Source organism: Strix aluco, chromosome 1 (assembly GCF_031877795.1).
Source record: "Strix aluco isolate bStrAlu1 chromosome 1, bStrAlu1.hap1, whole genome shotgun sequence".
Lineage (NCBI taxonomy): Eukaryota > Metazoa > Chordata > Aves > Strigiformes > Strigidae > Strix > Strix aluco.
The window spans coordinates 40,167,727-40,189,660 of record NC_133931.1 but is presented as its reverse complement, the minus strand read 5'-3'; the positions used below and the strand labels follow the sequence as shown (position 1 = coordinate 40,189,660).

Below are 21,934 nucleotides of genomic sequence, written 5' to 3'. Positions count from 1 at the left end.
GCAAGTATTCAAAAATAATAAAAATAACTTTTGATCTGTGACCTTTTAATGTCACATTCAAAGTATAAGGTTTAAATGTGTGATAAGACAAGCTTATAATAGAAACACTGTGATGTACTGGCAGAATTCCCAGCTATATCAAGTTGCATAAAACAGACACGTAACAAAGCAGCAGCATGTTTCTGGCTACCACCTTGGCAGTCTGAATCCAACTGACGTGACCCAACTAATGTAACTATACAAAGTGTTATCTTATTCACCGTTTGTAATTAACATAATTTGTAGCTCTGAAGTCACTCAGAGCACTACAAATTCTTCTGAGTGCCTCTCACATTCACACCACTGCAAACTGGTTCAGTAATTTTGACTGCATGGGTTTTCTTTGACCATGAAGGGAGTAAACAAATGAACTCCCCCAAAAGACTCACTTATTTCTACAAACATAAGTGGAGAAAAATGAACTGACAATAAACTGATTTTTATGAAGTATGAGTTTCAAACAACAAGCCATAACACCCTAATATACTATTGATAACTTTGATTAGTTTGAGACATTCCATTTTGACTCTGCTCAAGCTATCAATTACTACGCTAGGGTTTTTTGTTGTTTTGTTTATTTAACTTGCGAGGTTTGTGTGCTCAGAATAGGTTTACATTTGAACAAATCAATTAAACTTTCTAACATCAGGTATGCAAGAAGTATCTATCCAATGCTTGACCATGAAATTGAAGATGGTAGTGCTTTACTAGATGTAGGTAGAAGGGCAATTCACAAAGCATGTCTAATGATTGTCTTTCTGCCCACTATGTCTCTTCAAAGAGAAATTTCATTCTCCCAAACGACAAGGAACAGAAGCCTAAAACCAGTGTTTCAACATCAAAGAAGAAAAAGACATGTCATGTAGGATTTCTGAAGGGCAAAGAAAACGAACAGACTTGTGGAGAACTCAGAATAGAGGAAAGCCAGTACAAAAATATGCTAAAGAAATAGTCATCTATGTAGTACGAAGGCCTGTTGGAAGTAATTTTAAAATGAACCTGACTTAACATGTTAACATAAGCGTTTTAACTCGAAGCATCTTAAGCCCTGCATCTGATAAATTTATTAATAATCACAACCTTCTTTCAACAGTCAATACAGCAACATTAACCATCTAACTTCAAAAGCATTTGATTACTTACAGGATGATTTCTACTTACATTGGTATATTAGGAGAAAAAGAACACAACTTGCTACACCAAGTCGCACACCTAATCCTACAACTTGCACGAAGGAAAAAACCTACTACAATTAAACCAATTTAAGTTCTCCAATTAGGAAAAACAGAAATTCTATTTTGACATTAAACAAAAACCAGATATGAATATGAAAACTGAATTTAATAGATTATTCTGCCTGTGTTTGTACTTGCCTAGCAATACTTTAGCATCTTCCACATCAAAATCTCCATCTCCATCAGCATCATATATCCCAAGCTTGCCTAGAAGTGCAAAGAGAGGAAGAAGAGAGAATTAGGGGTTCAGCAGTTTGTTTCCAGCACAGCGTTGTCAATGTGCACTGGTTGACTGTCAATGCCAGGCTGTTACCAGGGGTTTTTAAAATTATTTAGCGGTGCTCTTCTTAACCGTATTTTTAAATTTCCTGGAAAATATTACAAATATTTTAAGTTCCTTTCTGCATTTCCTAGACTTCAGACTGAACACAAATTAGTCTTTTCTCCACACATTTATTTTGGTGATTGCAGATTTAAAGCAAATCTGTAATTAAGTGATGTGCTTTACGTGAACATGCTCTGCTTAGAATAAAATTTAAGTTCACTAGGAACATTCAACATGTTTGAGAGAAAAGAAATAGTAAACCGAGAATTAATCAAATAATCACTATTTGTTTTCTGATTATATGCTTCTTGCCATTCTAAATTCTCAGGAAAAAAAGATAGGTATGTAATTTTAAGTGCCAGTTTAATGGAAGGTAAGCAACCTACTTCCTGAATAAAGGAAAAACATACATAATTTGTATTAACTGTCTAACAATCACTGCAGACAAAAAAGCTGTCCATCCTTTTATAAGTGACTAATACATCAGACTTCTCACTTTTATTTTTGAAACTGCAGCTCTACCAGCCCTAAGCATACGCAAAAGGAAAACCCAGTTTCTATTCAAAAAGAATTTTTAGCACAGAATCGTGGTATCCAGGATTAGAAGTGTCCTGGAATCACCAAATCAGTAGAGAGCTTATCTAATTAGTTTTGATAAAATTCAGACATAACTTCTAATAGGATTGAAACTGCACAGTTTGCAGAAGAACTTGAAGTCCTCATAGTTTTCCAGTTTATTCCTACACTTGTTGTTCTCTAAATGCAGGCAGAACTTGATTGCCATTAAAATAAATGAAATATAGTTCTTAATATGATACTTAGAAAATGAGAACAGTTTTATGGAAGAAAAAGTTCAAACTTGTGTCTAGAATAGACAAAAATAAGGCCATCACCACTGTACAGAAGCAATCAATTAGAAAGGATCTTATCAGTTTACGGTTAAACACAGCAGAATGTCGGAATAAATGTAATTCTCTAGAAATAAGAATTCTTCAAAACCATGAAGAATGAGACAGATGAGAAATGAATGAGTTTCATGTCACTGTAGAAGAACAGTAGTTCTCTAAAAAATTAAAAACATAAAAAAGTAAACCAAAATTTTTAGCCAAGCTTATTTCTCTAATATCCTACCTTGTAGGACCTCTGACAAGTTATAACGGAAATCCTTTGCTTTGGCTGCATGCATGGTAAAAATATAGAAACCATTATTTGCATTACTAGACCAAATTAAATTTCAAACTAGAAGCTTCTCTTAAAATCAGTCCAGATCAAAAAACCATGTACCAACAGATCTGTAAAGCTGTAAAGTTTGTAAAACCAGCAGTTGCAAAAGTGCACGTTGAATCCTGCAACATCAGGGACAATAGCTCTATCTATGGACATGCGAGACATTAATTTTCACTGTTACATATTATATTAACAATACTATCTTAACATTGTCATTACTGAGATACAACCACCACCTTAAAACTGAGGTCATTCATGAGAGGATGACTGAACAGTCGTTCTGACTCTGTAGGCACCACAGTCTATCAGAGGAGTGGTAACATTAGCTGCCCACTTTCAACCACTGCTGCAAGTTTCTGAGAGCTTAAATTAAACAATGCATATTTAGCTGACATTTCAAATGATCTATAGTATACATGTTACAAAGAGATCCAGATCTATCCTTGGAGATTTCTTCAATTCTTTAATAAATGCACTATGTTAATAATAATAATTTTTCAGTCTAAGAATCCCATTTTATCATCATAATAGAGTTCAGCATTAAAACGTACTTTTTGAACTACATTGCCTATTCTTATTATGTAGGTCATTTGCAAATACTGCTGTAGTCAAATCAGCTATCTAGAAATTTAAAATGGCCTCCAGTTAATACATACCATAATAATTATTAGAATCATCTTAAGATTTAAAATTCTTACCTAGAACTTCTTCATAATCTACAAGTTCAAACCAGACAACTGCTACTGATGTCCAAACTCCCAGCAAAGCAATTACCATAAACCAGGTGAAAAATGAGCTTCCAGAGAGGCCTTCTTTCTTTCCATTTTTGCTTCCTCCATGCTTAGTCTCTGTTAAAATAAAGCAAACCAGTAGAAAAAATGGATTTGTATGAGTTAGAGAATTATGACTGAGGATATAATTATAAATCTTGTTTCTTATGAGTACGCAGAATACAAGACAGCTGAGTAACACTTTTTTGGTTGTGTTTTTTCTTTTTTTTTTTTTTTTTTTTTTTAAACTTCACCACTGTTACTTCTTTTCATATCACTGTGAATTACAGTGGGAAGCTCGATGATTGTCTAAGTAAAAGCCCTAAAACCAACCAAGTACCAAAAACCCATATGTAATTTGTCTGAACAACTTAGTTGGAAATCCCCCCTTTCTCCCCTGTAGTGTATATTTATACAGAGCTTAAAATTTTTGAGATGCTTTGCATTTGTGCCAACAGTTCTCAAACTGCCACCAGAGGGCAATATGACCAGCAGAAACAGTTTGGAAGAACATTTCTTCTGAAGCAAGTTTCAAAGCTAGTTGAATTGGCTCACAGAATCAACATTCAAATAGCCTAAGAAGACTCTAAATCTAAACCATATTAAGGGTAAGACTCCAAGTTCAGACACTCCATCAGCTAAAAGTATCTTCCCTGTTGCTTAGAATCAAGCAGAGATTCATTACATGCTGAGTACCTTCAGACTTCCAGTCCTATGGAACATACAAGTAAAAGGATGACACAGAGACTTAATGCAAATCACAGCTTCATTTATAACTACACATATGGGAAGTAAGTGTATATAAAAAATGCAGTAGATATAGACAAACCACTGGGAAAAGAAAGCCCTCAACGTGGCATATGAGTAGGGGGTTTCAAATGGGCATCACCACTACAGAAGACATAAATTGCTTGGTCCATTGCTTTAGGACCATTTTAGGGAAAGAGAGATACATGTAGTAAATAAATGTGCATCCAGAAAGATGCCTGTGGCCTTTCTCCAAAGCTCAAGGTCTGCTCTTCTGTCTCCTGATACCGTCGCTGCAAGACTGGCACTCGGCTGCAGCTTCATGTCTACCATCCTATATTCCACTCCACTCTCTTCTAAGCACCAGCCTTTGCCCCTTCAGTCCCATTCAGTCCTTGTTACTGAAGTAAAACTCTTCCTTACATATTTTGAAATACTTGAAGAACTTTTACATTAATATTGTGATAATGTAATAAGGTAGGGAGTTTATCATACTACTTGCAAGTAACATTTGATGTATTTATCAACGCTTATAGACAAAAATACTCTCAACAGCTAAATATCAACGTGGTTGTTTTTTAGAATAAAATGGAGTAGCTCTGAAAGATGAGTCATGAGAAATCAGTGACTGACTTATTTCTGTAATAGATATTATATAAGAGTACTTTCAGACCCTGCTTGCCATCAGGTTCAAGCTGTAATAAACTAACCTTTCATTACATTCATTGTGCTACGAGTTCAGAACAATTAAAAAAAAAAAAAACCAAACCAACAAACCAAACAACTGACTCATGTCAGCTCTTACTCAGCTCAGCATTTTATTGAAAAAAAATTATTCTTTTATTAAAACTACTCTGTACAAAGATCAAATACCAACTATTTTGTTTCTTTTCTATATTAAACACAGAGCTGGTATAGGCTGTCCAACAATATTCAGAGAGAAACTGAGACAACTTAGCCTCACATCAGGCACGTATTGCTTGCTACAGTACAGTACCCTAATTACATAAGTGCAAGGTCCATATACATAACTCATCATAACATCTCTCTTGTGGGAAAAATGTACAGGTAGCCTGAAAATAGAGGCAAAGACAAGCAGCATGTACCAGTACATTCAGAAATAGGATCAACTGTATAAGAAAATTATTTAAAGTACTCTTGAGCTAGAAATGTTAATTTTCAGAAATAAACAATTATATTATGTAACAGCAAAACTTCACTACTCCTGTGTTCCATGCCAGTCAATGGAAGCTTTACATATATTTAAAATTAAACCTTAAAGCTAAAAACATTTTAAATTATTCCAGATTACAACTTTGTTCTAGAGCAAACTAGGTATTAGAAGAGGCAAACAGGAGAATCTTACTGTATTTCACACTCTTACCTTACTGTTTTCTACTGTTTACTGCTAGCTGCCTCTGAAGAAAAGGGCTTTACTTATTAGAAGAACAGGAAAATGAAAGAAAAGACAACTTATTTAAATAATCAAGCATAGCTGTTCATATTTTTTCCAGACTAAAAGACTTCTCATGCAAATGCCTCAAAAAAAGATTTTGCTATAAAAATATCATTCACAACAGTCACAAAGATACATTTTTATGCTCTGGTTTCCTATCTTACAGGAAAATTATTTTCAAAGTTCTTGAAAAAGTCTGCTAAAAATTCAACCATGGCATAAGAATCAGGCAACACTTCAATATAAATGGAAGTTATGTAACGTAAAATTTACCTATGGTCTACACAGGTAACCCTACGCATAGGGTCAGAACAAAACATTGTAAGGAGTGATGCTGGCTTAGAGCTCATCCCAGACAGTTAATTCTCAATACAGGCCCTTTCCCTGCACATGCTGCCAGCCATGTCAGAAGTAGGTCACTTGCCATATCTGGTAAGCCTGTGCTTACACCACCAGATGTCTTTATGCAGACATCAGAAAGTCTTAAAGTGTGCTCTATTCCTCAATGGCAAATCTTTTAATGTCCTATACCTCACCCACCTCACATTAAGAGTCACACCTAGATAAAAATGTATGAAAACCTTTTTCCTTTGACTTTAGCTTATGTTAAAGACACCTATTAATTTCACATACTTCAAAAATAACTTTTAATGTCAGATATCTGAAGACAAAACAATGTCTCATGTTAATGTGTACTCTACTCAAACAAAAACTGTTACAATTAACCACCTGCCATAAACTCATGAAACACCTCTACTCCAGAGAACTTATAATCAGAGAGGCAGCCTGTCTCAGAACAGCAAACTGCCTAGAAAACACCAACATACCACAATAAGCCAGTTATTTTGCTGATTTCAAAATCACACATAGCCAGTATTTGTGACCACGCATTCTCCATTTGTTCACAAAAAGGTTAGGATAATACCTGTGTCGTCAGCCATAACATTAGTGCTTGATTTCCACAGAGAGAGCGAGTGTGTCGATATCTCCAAAAATTAATGTTGAAGGCAGAATAAGAAATGATTTATCCTCACTGTAGTCTTGCAACAGGAGCAAACAAGTTTCCTAAAGCCAGCTCAGCTGGAACCCGAAACTGGACCCAAGAGAAACCTCTCCTCCAGATCTATTTTTAGAGCAGTTATCCTCAGGAGCCAAGCGCTTTTCAGAACTCATATGGCAATCTAGTTCTGACGACAATCAAATTCACTTACTCCTCCTAACAGAGCATCCTGGGTAGTTGATCCTTTTCCCTCCCCTTAATCCTCCAACATCAAACACAGCAGCAAATGAAACCAAGCACATTGTACTGTAGAATTTTTGCTGCAATGTATGCCTCAGTGCCTGAGCTCTAAGGACATTAAATCCATCAGCATAAGCTGAAACACAAGTCTGGACACAAAGCTTGCCTGCTTGCATTTGTTAAGTTGGCCCTCACCCAAAAAACTTTCTCCATGTTGGCACTCCTCTACCAGGCTTCCCGAGTATCCTGTAGAGACTGCTCATTTGAAACTTGCTAGCTACTTCAAGAATAACAGACAGTTAATTTCTAAAATGTAGTTTTGAGTCTTTTAGAAGAGTTACTTGAAACCAACCACACGCATTCTTGCCAAAGGCTTTTGAGATCAGAACTGTTCCCCTGGTACACCTCATATTTGCTTCTAGCAGACCCAAAGGAGGGTTACTGATAGTTTTGCCAAAGCAAAGCCTGTTTCCCTAGAGTGCAATATACCACGTGCCATAAAGCTAAACCACTTAGCAAACAGGCAACACTTCTATTGCGTATTTGTTAAAAGTAGCAGAGGTGTTGATTTTGCTTTGTTGCCCTCCCTTTCCAGAAAGGACTAACTCATCTCATTCACCTCTCCTTTAAACTCTGACAATATGCAGGCTACCTGCACTATTTAAAGCTAACACAAATGATTAATGGTCAACATACACTCTTCTTAAGCACCAGAAAAGGAGGAAAAAAAAATCCATTAACACACTCTTCAACTTATTTACATCTTCAATTTTAGCAATCTTTTCCCACTGCATTTCAAGCAAAAGCTAACTCCTTTTGGGTGGGAGGAAGACAGAAACGTGAGTTTGTTTCTCATTAACAGGAACCATAATAAAAACTTGAGGACTTAGCACTCTGCCCTTCTTCCCCCACACTTCTTTAAATAACATACTCATCGGGCGTAGATGGAGTGAACAGTAGAATCTTACAGCTACTTTGGAAAACAACATATACCTCCTGTCATTTTAATACCCAGCAGCTAATTACCAAATGCAATTCCCAATAGGTCAAGGGAGGAAAAAAAAAAGTGAGAAATAACATCCGAGTTTAAGACTTTTCAAATGGATGTAAAGGAACTACAGCCCATTGATTCTGTAACTAGTGGATCTTTTAACTGTTTTTAAAGCCACTTGAATACACCAAACAGAACAGATGCTTTAAGAAAGACCTCCTGACTAGTGCATTTCAGCAACTTACTTGATGCACAAGCAATTTAGAGCAAGATAGGAGAAAAATTTAAACGAAGGGTAAAAACCACCAAATATATGGAGAAATCAACAGGTTATTAAGGGAAATAATTTTATGCGCAATGATATGTAGTCTATTGCATATAAAACCTATAGTGTTTTGACAAGCATTAGATTAGGCAGTTTGTTGCAACTTTACTTCAGCTGCACCTGCATTTGCAGATACCAGATCTTACTACAAGTGGATTCATGGAGCACTCAACTGATGCTGAGAACCTGAAGTCCACTTTATACGTATTTTGGGGGGATTGCTCCAAACTAGATCTTACCTGGCTGAATACCCATAAGCAGTTGCAGCATACCTTTCTGTTTCATTTCACTCAACCCTAATATATTCAGGGACAACAGCAGAAGACATAAAGGTAAAGTGAGTGGAGACAGTTAAGAAATCAGTTCCAAATGTACCCTTCCAATCTGAACTAACACACATATGTTGACCTTTAACCAAGTACCCACAGCCTTAACCTGTGCCCTTTAAAAAAAAAAAAGTCCATTGATTACAAGAACATATCTTCCCAAGAAATGACAAACATCTTTGTTCCTGAAAGAGGAGGCTACAGCTAAAACAGGGAAACTCTTCAGACTCATCAAAAGGAAGATGGACCAAAAGGGCCACAAAACTGATTATACACCCCGTGAACAACATATATTAAAGCACAACTTGAAAAATACAGCTTACATATGTATGTCTCTGAATGCTATAGTTCAAAATACCAAAAACATAATTTGTTAGTTTTGTGAGAGACAAAGGCTAAATTTAATGGATATATATTTAAAATACAACTCAAGATCAGGATAGCTAAGCCAACAGTGCAGACGTCTTGTGAGGTCTAGTTCTACTGTGTTCAAATGCTATGACTACGGGTTTGTCTGTTGGTTCTTTACTGAAGCAACTCAAATTGCTTCACTAACATTCAAAATTATTATTCTTCACCTCACTTGTATAACTGTTTCAAATTTAAAAACTATTTTCAAGTTAGTTTTGCAACAACTATGCACTCCTCTAAAATTAACCAAAATAGCGTGAAGCATAATTGACAATCAAGACTAGCAATGTTAATTTCACCTGTAGATCACTACCAAAGCACAAGCAAAGAAGCTTAGAGAAAAAATAACGTCAACTACGAACACAAAAATGAAGGCAGGCTTCAAAGCATTAGGTTAAGCTTTACTAATGTGTGTAATTATTTCCCACAAACGTGCAGTAGGAAGTAATACAGAAGCAATTATGGATTATCACATGAAGAGAAAGGTGCACACCAGCAGGCAGTTACTAGAAATTAGAAAAGCACAGTAAAAGGAAACCCAGCAAGACACTGACCTCAGAGAAATATCTAAAAATTGCATTTCAGAAGTAAAAATGATCAATCAGCTAGATCACAGGAAGACTTCAGAACATGCTAATTTTAAAAGCAAAATGCAGAGTGATAAAAACCAGATATGGGAGAGAAGTCAAAAACTAAAATAAGTTACAATAGAACAGTCTACCACCAACAGAGCTAAACTAGTAGCAGTGCAACGGAAAACCACCTCTCTTGTATGAGCATGGGCTACTACCACTTGACATTTTTGCCAAATTATCTTTTCCGATATGATTAATGATAAAACAACTGTTGCAAGCCATTCTCAGTAGTGAAATTGCAGTTAATTGTTTTAAACATTTTTACACAAAGTTTTTTTGGGTGAGATCAGTAACAAGTATTTTCAGTAAAATATCTATTAAAGGGAAGTTTACAGCATTCTCTGTTGATACTGTTTCCCCCTGCCTATTAAAATATGAGCTTTCCCCCCCCCCCCCTCACAGCTATAGGTCATATATGTGTATGTATATACACACTTTCTTTCATATGTATTTTAAAATCTGGACTCAGTAAGCATGTATGTTGAACTGTTCCATTCTGAGAAGTTCACACACCATAATGATCGCAAGTGTTATCACTGAAGTAAAACAGATTTTCATCTTTAATTTTCATTCAGTGTGCCAAGGGTGGAATAACACACTTTTAATGGACAAATCTGTGCTTTTGATGTGCTTTTACAAACTATTTCATTTTGTAAGGGAGACGGGGCTACTGTTTTCTCTCTGTTTACTTCACATATAGAATAGAGATTTTTTACTAAAATACTTACAGTATCACTTATAAAATAATCCAACCTTATATTTTCACAAATATCCATACTCAGAAATTTGTGTTTGTTTTACAAACGATCATAACAGCAGGGTCTTCAGAGATAAGATCTGAAGTTTAAGGTAAAGGTTTACTTTTAATAAATTCAATATAAATTCTTTGTGATACAAAATTGATTCTTTTGGTATCTAAGAAATAGTCAGCACTGCAACCTTAATGGAAATTAATGAAAACCAAGTAGCATTATTAATTATTATTCTCATTAAAAAGTAGATCTCTGCTCTGTACTTTATATAATCTTGTCTACATGGTTATAAAGATACCTGTGCACATTATCAAAGGACTTTAATAAACTAAATCAGAAACTTACTAGTTAGGAACAGGGAAATGGATGGCACAGAAAAAGCTGTAAATTCAAAGAAAACAAATAGACCAGAAGTTAGAGTTGAAATAATAAATTAGCCAAATGAAAGGCAATTTTTGCTCTCCTGCTGCCAATTCACAAATTTTTACTTCAGTGTTTGAGGAACTTCTCCTTATTTCACATATAATCAATCCTCACCTAAACCTTCATGGTCCTTAATTTTCAACTCCTACAAGATTTATCATAGTAAAGCATCCTACTATACAAGAATCAATGAAGAACATAAATACTGAAAACAAGAGCAAAGTCATAAATTCAGGATTCGACAGCTAAGCAGGCTGATAGTAGAGATGCTGAAGGTGGCCTGCCGGAGGGGAAAGAAGGAAAAAAAAAGAAAAAAAGAGATGCATCAAAAAATACGTAAAAACCCTCTAGAATCAAAAGTGCTGTGTTGCACTTCCCTAGTGAAAGGAATCTCCTACCCTCAATAGAGGAAGCAATTCCACTGAACCATCTCCTCAAATTCAGCACTTAATCAGGATGTGAAAGATCAGAGTTTCAGTTCTCCTCTGGGAACAATGTTTGAATTTCTTCAGAGGTCTAAAACACATTTTTAAGTATACCCAAGGGTATGAGAACAGAGATTTTAGTCCTTCACGATGAAGCTGTTTATTTGTGCACAGCCAAACCTTAACTGGTCACAACAGCAATTTGTAAGAGAGAAGCTCCACAGAACAGACACTAAAGCCCAGTTCTTCCCCCTCCTTTCTAGCTAAGAAAGGGGACTCCAGACCTAACCGGCCTATCGTCATGCTCACTCTCAGCAGGCTGAATCTGTTTCACATTGCATTGGAACAGTTTCAACAACCAGAATTTAAAATATACGCTCTCACTCCTGTTCAAGTATACCCCATAAATAGCAGCTGCGACACTGAAAGTCAACGACACTTTTTCTTCTTCAAGAAGAAAATGGAATTGAATCTTTTTCTTCTCTATGCTGGGTGAGAGCTCCAATTTACTAATGTGTTGCACGAAGTAAGAAACCACTCTTTCCAGCCCTGTTCTACACAGAATCAGATCTGCAACCCTACTATCTGAAAACACACTTCAAGTAAAATAGATACATGTAGGTTTTTAAATTTTTTTTAATTCAGTTTATAAAGAGAGATGGTCAATACTTTCTAAAAGCCCATTTCTGAATATAAGCTGTTATAGTTCAAAGTACTTTTAAGCCTACAGATAACTTTCTGGTTCACAGGAAGCACCAGAATATTTAGAAGAGCTTTTTACCTGCAAGCTAAAGTGATTTGTTGCTAAATCAGAATTAACTATTCTTCAGAAAAAAATCCAGCACAAAAGAAGAATAAGATTATCATCTGGCTGATTGATGCCAAGAATCATTCCCAGGGTGGTTTTTTTTGAAACTATTATTCTTATGTAGTTACATTTATTCTGACTATAAACAGTGAATAAATCCTGATTGCTTTCTATTTAAATGATTATTCTAAGACATATATACACAAAAAAACCCAGAAAATTTATTCAGAAGAAATCTATTCATAAAAGAAACATCTCAAGAAGGACTAGCTTGTTTTGTTTTTTTAAAGAAACTGAAGTTTTTTTCTCTAAGAGAAACCAGTCATGAATTAAAGACAAAAAGAAACTTAATGAGAAATTCTGTCCTAGGAGGTTGCAGAGTTTTGTAAGACTTGTCAAAGGCACTTTACATAAATAAAGCACAACAGTGAATTCTACTCGCAGTGCTAGCTCCACACTTTTCAGTGAGATTTGGAGAGACCAGCTGTTTGCCACCGTAACAGAGCTGCTGCTGCTAACAACTTTCCTCTGGAGTTCTGTTTATCTAAGCATAACTGCTGAAGTCAGAGGAGGTAAAAATGAATACAGGGATATATGCTAATAAGAAAAAATCCTGAATCTGCACCTGCTCCTTTTCTAAACATGCTAGAAAGATGATTACTTTCAAAAGCTAGTAAAATTTTATCCAAGACATGTTTTGGGTTATTCTTTTTGGTACATTTTTTTTTAATAGTTCTTCAATTAGGATTTATTACAAGGAAAAAATACACACAGATGTGCACACAGCTTAAATGACTAGTAACAACACTGCTTACAACTTCAAAAAATTTTATAATGAATACTGACTATCAACAGGAACATATTTAAAGCACTATTTAATGCATCCATCACATACTATCTGAATAGTTTGGATTACTTTTTTTAAAAAAAACCCACAACCTTTTATCCACAAACTTAAAAAATAGTACAATAACAGGCTTAGAGAGTTAGCACTTTGGGAAAAAACAAAAGTCCTGTAAAGACGGTACAAAAATATTTTGTGTTATCTATTTACCTAATCTAAATAGATTTGTACAGAAAAGTACACCTTCCTACATTCTGATATTTTTCTCCAAACACTTTAGTCAATTTTCTCAAGTTTTGTTTTTATGTATGTGCAAACACAAAATAGAATTAATGTCCAAAACTCAATGTAGAACTTGCCTCTTATAAGCTTACTTGACTTGACATCAAGCCAAGAAGTTCAAGGTTAAGACTACAAGGTTATAAAGAAATTTTAGTTTGTCCCTGCTACAGGACCAACATTATCTGTATCACAAGAACACTGACGAGGAGACAAAACTAATACCAATTTTAACTGTGCAGATGACTTAGATTTTTAGTAGCTGCTGTTGTGATTAACCAGCTCTCTCCCACAGAACATTTGCAAATAAGAAGATCTAAAATGATACGATCTACCTATCTTCTATTTGAATGATTTAATGAGGTCAATAGTCCTACAAAATTTCTAGGCTAATTAAATATTTGGTTGTATTTAGGCCAGAGCAGAGTTCAGGAAAGGTAAATGTGGAGAGGAAATACAAGAAATACTTAAACCCAGAACATGCAAATTCTGCTGGTGGTGACCTTTAAAAAAATTTCTGTTACATAAGGTTGAAAATCCTCATATCTGTGTATAGCATGCTGCCATCAATTTTAGGGTATTTTTTCCTTGTTCCATTTTCCTATCCTGTAATGTGGGTCACATCAATTTGTTTCAGCTACAAGTCCTAATTAAGCCACAAAAAGAAAACAGATGATATCGTTTCAGTTCTTTCAGTTTTTCTCATGGTTTGAGGGAGTTTCATATAAAGACAAATAAAACTAGTTGCCATGCAAGTACCTACAACTCTGCTATTCACAGCTTTCTGCTCATAGAAAAAAGAACATTTTCAAATCCTTTACTTAATGCCTAAAACTTATCAAAGGTTCAAGTCTTATACTAAGTCAATTTAATCAGGTGTTAGCTCATGGAGGTGCTATGCATCTGCAACTCCTACAGAGTTCAAAAGAGTTTTTATGTGTCTCATACCTACAGTCTTACAAATATTTGTTAAAGTATGTTGTTAGATCTCAGTTGCAAAGAGTATTGCTCTTTTCACAACTTTCTTGCTTCAAAAGATGTAGCTGTGTCCTCCAGTTACTATGGAAAAAATAACACCACAGTTACAAACTATGTGAACTTTCTTTAATAATACTAAAAAAAAACACCTTAAAAAACACTAGTGTAAAAAGTGAAGAAAGTGAGATATGTTACATTAGTAATTAATTGTCGATTATCAAACAGAACCCCAGGAGATAAAATTGTAAAACAAGAAAACCACTACTCAGTAGTTACAAAACCCCTAGCTGTTAAATATTTTATAAAGGAAGTCTTCAAACAAATAACTTGCTAGCATTTGTTACACTGCGTAGGTACATGCATAGTAATAGTGCAACTCCAATTGAAGGAGACTAAAATTTGTTTCATTTAAAAAGTTCTAACAAAGCTGAACCACACATACTACAGTCTGTTCAAACTCAGTATATGCTTATCTGCATACTTAATTTTCACTGTGCTTAAAGACACGCAATAATGTTATGATTTCCACTTCAAAGCATAGCTTAAAACTCTTTCATGCAAAGAGCTAGCCCGTAGGATGCAGTTAGGAAAAAGATTGCTGCAGGCTATCACACAGATTACCAGTTTGTGATCTTCATCAGGAAAGAACCACTTGGGGTAAATCAGAACTTCAGTGCTCAAGTTCTCTACAATGAAGAATTCAACATAAGAATTAGCACAGGAACAGTTATTACATGTTTCAAAGTGATTCAGAAAGGTCCAGCTGAAAATGAACTTTTTTCTTTTCGCAGATGATCAGTAAAGGGGGTTTCGGTTTAAAGAAACAGCAATATTGAAATCTCACCTCTTTATGCACTCTGTAATTAGAAATAATATTAACATACACGCCTTCTACTGCTAGCAAATGTTGTCTTTACTGAAGCCTTAAATATCCAGCCATTACATTAGCATATCCAACCAAACCATTCACCTTCCATGTTCACACCATGGCTCCATGATGACATGATCAAACACAAAACTCTAGACTCAAGCTCACCCACCCCTGATGTCCAGCCACTCATGGTCATCTCTTCCCTTCTACCCAAATGACTTTTTGTAAAGCTGTGCACTCAGCCAGTCTGGGGAAAAAGAAGAGTCAGCTTTTGGTATATCAGTTCTCTGGTGTGGTTCACCTAGCACCTGCACAGCTACTAATTCAGGTATAGGGAAGGGGAATTGAAAAGAGGAAGACTGCAGAGCAACCTCAAACTAGATTAAACTGACTGCATACCTATAGAATTGAATTTTAAAAAAAAAAATAAATTAAATCCTTAATCCCCCAATATGTTATTCATCCCTGGAGTCTGAACCTAGACCAGCTACCACCTCTGATGAGGAATTTTCATGTGCATTCTGAGAGTAATTACCAAAATCTGAGAAAATATATTCCTCCAACCTTCTGCCTCCCTGAGATTATTAGTGATACTTCAGGTTCTCCACCTAGTATTTTAAACATGCTCTAGCCTCAAAAGGCTATTGAAAATGTTACCTCTCTTACATACCATTTAAACTCTTAATGAAATGCTCAAAAAGTATATGAATGCAGACATCCTTGCAGATGTTAAGTACAAGGCTCCTCCATATTTGAAGCACCATGAATAATATCTTTTAGCCCACACTGGATCAAAAGGGACAGAACTTTCCTTGATCTCTTTATCAAGTGGCAGCACCTCTGGAAGCAGGAAAAGGAATTTCCCAGTGCTCCAGAATTCTTAGGGAGAAAAAGTACTGATAGAGGGAAAGTACCAGGCTCTCTTTGGTTTTATGTCAATCCTGCTACACTTAGGTATCAATCTTAAAACCTGGAATAATACTTTATTGAGAAAAAGCAAAGGGAAGAAATCCAAATGCCAGGCAATATGGAAAAACAAGTCATAAAAGCATATACTGTGTTCAAATTGATCGTTTTTCATTGCAGAGTGACCTTGGCAGTCAGTTACCATACCTTTCAATAGGCAATGGAGTATAGAAAGTTTCATACAGATAAACCTAAGAGATGACAGGGTTGCCTTTCCAGGATTTAGAGCTCATTTAACTCTAATTCTAGAGAAATGAAGGGAGGGAAGGGAGGGGAAGGGAGGGGAAGGGAGGGGAAGGGAGGGGAAGGGAGGGGAAGGAAAAGGGAAAAAAGGGGGGGGAACCAACAAAACCAGTTAATTTCACTGATGGCACTGGTGCAACACACCATGTAAATTACAAATGTTTGGATCATTACTGTTGCTACCATTATTTCATTTGGCAGATTATTTTACAGTAAGTTAAAATGTTTTTCAAAAAGGCCACCTTGAACAAGACAAAAGGCAGACAGATGAATCACAGAGAGGTGGCTGTCTGCATTTTCACGGGTTTGCTATTTGTTTTACCATGTTTTCGGCTTTCCTGAAGATTTAGGGAAGAAACATACACAGTTGTTATTTAGATACTTTGTCACTGACATGAGCTATTCATACTTTGAAAGCCGTAGTTATCTGTTAGATACCAGGTATACAAACGCCATTAAAATTCTGAGATCTAGAAGCAGTCTCTCAAGTCATAATCAACTTTCCAAGTTAAATCCATCTTATTTCAAATAAGAAGACTTTTTTTTACCAGTCTGTGCCAAACTGTTAAAAAAATAGTAATATCAGGCACTAATGGTAAAAATTCAAGATCTTCAACTAGTTGTAATCAACTAAATTAGGCAATAGGATAAGCTTGGTGAAGAAATCACTGCAACATTTCTAAAACAGTATTTAAAGACTCCACCAGTGAGACACAAAGAATTTCTCATTTGTCTGCAACAGTTGTACAGCAACTCTAAAAAAGTAATAACATTCCATTGTATACTCCTGAATACCAAAGATGCTACAAGAAAACATTCTAACGTTGAGATTAAATAATCAAAGCACCGAGCGGCACATTAACTGAATTCATGAGAATTTGTATTAGTTCAGCAAACCTTAGGAGTTAGACTTGGACAGACCAGTCAAAACATTTGTTAAGCCCCACAGAGCATCCCAAGTTTACATCTCACTTATGACCTCCAACACCTTAATACCCTTCTTCCTAAGGATTAAAATTAAAATGAAGAAGGAGATAATGGATAGACTGTAACACAAGAAATCAGATGGTACACTATACAATTGTAAAGTCAAGAGCATAAAGCAAGCACGCTGTCCAGTAGTTCAAAGCAGAAATTAGAGAGACAGGATTTTTAGATAGATGGAAGCATATTTACATAGAATCCATAGAGTAAGAAAAGGAGATGTTATACTACAGCAAGCTGGGTAGGTGAGAGAGTCCAGAGAAGGCACGGGCAATCCCACTTCACAATGATGTGAAGTTCAATGTTCCTGAGAGCCAACAAAAGAGCTTCAGCAGGAAAAAAGTGACCTGTTTAGCTGATGAACTCTCTCTGCTCTTTAGGTAAATTAAAAACCTAATGGAGAGCCTCACCCAGAGAACGCCATAAAGTAGTCTTTACAACAGAGATGAGATAAAATGTCAAAGTTCATGCAAATTAAGAGGCACAACTATCTTTCTAGAAGTGATACTGTTAACTGAAAAAGAAGTAATATTAGCACAACATTGCATTTGGATAAGGACATTGGGTCAGCTTGAATGTATACAGAAAAAAAAGAATTTGAAGAAAGCTGAAAAAAACAGAAATTAACGAAGGGATTAGATTAAGGGACCTTAGAAGGTCCAAAAGATGAGTAAAAGGAGTTAAAAGCTTGGCAATACATTTGCATTTAGATATATAAGGAAACTACATACTTAAAACAGGAAAAAGTGAAATCAGAAATCTTCTGGAATCTTGCAGAGAAAAGTAAGAGATGTCAGAAGATAATGTCAATCATTATTATGGAGATTAAAGAAAATTTATCAAAGCAACAGTAGAGTTCTTTGACTTCAATCTGTGTGATGACAACACAGCCTCAGAACTAGCAGAGATAGGATTTATTTTTTTTTAATAAAAAATACAGTTGTCTGTAGATATAGACGATGCCTTGTGATGGAAATGTGTTTTTTGTATAGTGCCTAGCTTACTGGAGAACTACTCTCCCACTTGTCATTAGAAATACAAAGAAAACAGACAGCAATTATTGCATAACTATATGATCAGTGAGAATTATGTTTAAGTCCTTGCTTATGTACTATAAGACAAGAGACACCCACACAGCAACATAATGATAGATGCCTTATAATCATCTACCATTAAGCATAGCTTACAAAGTTAATTCATATTTTTTCAGCCATCTGTATTCCAAAAGTAGCTGGGGTGCTGATCCTCACTCTTACTGGAAGGCTTCTCCACAACCACCTGCTAATGCCCAAGACATTTCCAAATTTCCCATCTCATGAAATTTGAGGGAGTTAATCCATGACCAGGTGACATGCATTTATTCTTGTACCAAAACTCACTCATCTAATGAAGCTTTAAGTAATATTCCTGTAAGTATCTATTACTTCATCTAGCTGTTTAAAATTTATTTTCTTCCTTTAGAGAGGCTGGAGTTTTTACAATGGATTCTGTAGGCTAGTGACAAGAAGCCAAACTTCCCAGTAAAGATAATAACGAACACATGTTTCCCTCTTTAAGTATCCCCAAACTGTCAAATTATGACCTGGTTTTCACTTCTGTACTCCAAATAAAATCACTGGCGTATTCATACGATTCTGCAAATGTCACTTTCAAAGAAGCATCCATCAGTAGCAGTGCAAAGCTTAAATACAAAGATTTATTTTTATTAGGACTGATTTGACAGCTTCTAGTATATGATTTTTGAAAGTAAAACTTAGAGTTCTATTTCTAAAAAATATTTAGTTCCACATCTGACATTTCAGTGAATCTGAAAACACCTATATAAACTACAGTTAGAACTACTTCAGCCATAATCTGTTTGTAAGATTACCGTCAAGATTTTCTGATGCGGAAACCTAAAAGCAGATTACTACGTTCAGATACAGGCATTGTCTTCAGTGCACAGATTTTTAGATGAGCTGTCAACTTAGTGGTTTCAGAGCTATGAGCAACACCTTGGCAAAAAGCCACATCCTCTGCCATGAACTGCTGTGAAAGTGAATACTACAACATTATCAAGAACCACCTCAAACTCGAGGTTTCCATACTTCACAGTCTCTATTACTAGCCATCTCAAAATTATGTCCTCATCAAATTTTCACACAACTCAACTGTGGAAGGCTTACAGGCTGCTCTGAAGATGCTGCTCCTCTAGCTGTTCCTTTATTCACACAGGAGTAATCATCCATTACCTCTTTCTGCAGCTGCAACTATGAAAACAGCATCAGCTTCATGCTGTAATTTCTACGGTTGTCCAAAGAATTCTAACTAAGAGTTGCTGAAACTAACAAAACATTTGTCTAAATTTAAGAGGTTACATCTTAGGAGAGTGCCTAACACATTACTCATACTGCTTCATCCCCTCACAGATAACAGTAAATAAAGAGTCCCTGGTGCAATTACACAAACCTTTTGATACACAATCTTTTAATGCAAAGAGATACAATTTTACTCAGGCTGAAAATAAAAACCTACATAATACTTAAGTCAGAGATTCAGTTTCCTGATAAATTTATTTTTCAAATGTTGATGAACCTTTAAAGTGATATTTAAAAGATTAACAGAACCATGTTTAGTATTCAAAATTATACCAAGGACTCATGTTCTTAATACATTATAATTGAAAATCTGTATTTAATACTGGATGATGATCAGAGCACCTCCACCCCAAGCAAAAATAGACTCTACTACATCGGTTAGCAATTGAAAAAAAAAAACCAAACCAACCAATCCCACACTTCTATGAACATTGTAATATCATCTCTAAACTTTTCATGCTTAAATAGACTTGAAACCTTTTCCTCTTAATTCATCATGTGATAGGTAAACTATATGGTTCATCCTTTAATTAACACCATTCTTCATATTATTGCTATATTCAAAGAGGAACAACAGATATTTCAGTGACGTCACCACATTTCATCACTGGAGCTCTGTGCATGTCAAGCTCAAAACCAAATTATTTAGAATGAGCAAACATTCAATCTCTGATAAAAGCACTTCCTTTCTTTAGTGCAGTGTGCATGGTTGCATAGTGATTCCAGAAGTACATAGTTTTTTTCCTCTTTCAGGCATGTTCTGCTATGCTTAAAAATGCTACTGCACATAAAGCTTTCCCTACCTAAACTGTCCACACATAGTAGTTTATGAATCGTCAGATATGCTAAGGTGGTCTTTATTGGGGGAGGGAAGGTAGGGAGAGCTGTCTCAAAAAACCTTCTGCTTGAATTTTTCCAAGATCATTCCTCCCTGCTTCTATACTTACAGAAACCCTCAGCTTAATGCTACACCATGTAATGCTACCAGTGGTGTTAAACAGGTCAGCCTGAGGAGATATTCCAACATCCAAGTCTGAACACAAGAGTAACAACGGCTTCACTAGCATCAGATATGGAGCACCCCGGTTCTACTCCCAGCTTCTGGACGAGGAAAAGGTCTGAGCGCACTTTCCCGGGATGCCTACAGATGTCAAGACCCGCCTCGGGCAGACAACCTGCCCCAACCCTTCTGGGGAGCTTTCGAGGGGCGTCCCCACCGGTCAGGCCCGGCCACGCGAGTTTCTCCTCCACGTGAACTCCCGAGAAGGGGAACGACGGGAATGCGAGGGACAGACCTCGGCCATCTGTCCCTGCTCCCCCCCACCCGCCAGCTCCCAGGCCGCCAGAGGAGCACGGCCCACGCGGGCCGGCAAAAGGGCGGGGGGAGGCTGCACCTCAGCCCGCCGGGAAGCGCAGGCGGAGAGGAAGGCGCAGGCCCCTCTCGCTTCGCCCGGGGGCTCCCCCCCGCCGCTGTGAGGGGCGGCATCGACCCCCCGCCGCTGTGAGGGGCGGCATCGACCCCCCGCCGCGGTGAGGGGCGGCATCGACCCCCCGCCGCGGTGAGGGGCGGCATCGACCCCCCGCCGCGGTGAGGGGCGGCATCGACCCCCCGCCGCGGTGAGGGGCGGCATCGACCCCGCGCCCCTCCCCCAGCTCCAGGGCTCCGGCCGCCGCCCCGCAGCGGTACCGCCCGGCCCGCCCCGCCCCGGCGGGACCGCGGGAGAGCCCCCACCCCTTCCCCCTCAGAGCTACGGCCTCACTCCCCCAGCGGCGCCGCCGCTCACCTCTCTTGGAGCCGGGGCTGGGGCTGCCACCGGCACCTCTGGAGCTCTTGCGTGAGGCCATGGCACCTCCTGTCAGGCAGCGACGGGGCGGGGGGGCGGCGCGCGCGGCGGGGGCGGGGCGGGGCCGCAGCGAGAACGAGTCAGAAACCGCCGCCGCCACCTGAGCGCCGCGTGCGGGAGCGCCCTGCGGCTACGGCAGCGCAGCGCCGAGCGCCCCGCGGCCCGCCCCGCCCGCCGCCAGCCAATCGCGGAGCGCCCCGGGAACGAGGCGGCGCGCCTCTCGGCTCCGATTGGCGGCGGGACGGCGGTGTGTCGGGCGCGCGTGGCCGGCGCGGTCCCCGCCGCCGGCGCCTTTGAACGTGGCAACGCGGGAGCGAGCGGCGACCGCCTCTCGCGAGGATTCGAACGCGCGGACGGGCGCGCGCGCCGGGAAGGGGCGGGGCCACCCCCCCCGCTGCCGAGGGGGCGCGTCGTGGCGACCGGTTTAGGCCCT

The 21,934-nt window shown here is 37.8% G+C and overlaps 1 protein-coding gene across 8 annotated transcripts in view; it reads right to left on the bottom strand.

Annotated features, from left to right (window-relative positions):
* ASPH (aspartate beta-hydroxylase) overlaps positions 1-21,606 on the bottom strand; it is a 115,660-nt gene extending 94,054 nt beyond the window's left edge. For 3 of the 8 annotated variants that reach the window (XM_074818418.1, XM_074818428.1, XM_074818455.1), the window contains exons 1-4: positions 21,442-21,606; positions 3,525-3,674; positions 2,731-2,775; positions 1,413-1,481 (exon numbers count right to left, since the gene is read on the bottom strand). In XM_074818418.1, the coding sequence (XP_074674519.1) occupies positions 1,413-1,481; positions 2,731-2,775; positions 3,525-3,674; positions 21,442-21,502 (325 nt within the window). In that variant the 5' untranslated portion in view covers positions 21,503-21,606. Of the gene's footprint in view, positions 1-1,412; positions 1,482-2,730; positions 2,776-3,524; positions 3,675-6,724; positions 10,127-14,857; positions 14,923-21,441 lie in introns of those variants that run through there. The other 5 variants (XM_074818469.1, XM_074818479.1, XM_074818449.1 and 2 more) reach the window with 5 other exon arrangements.
* Between the last annotated feature and the right edge of the window lie 328 nt (positions 21,607-21,934).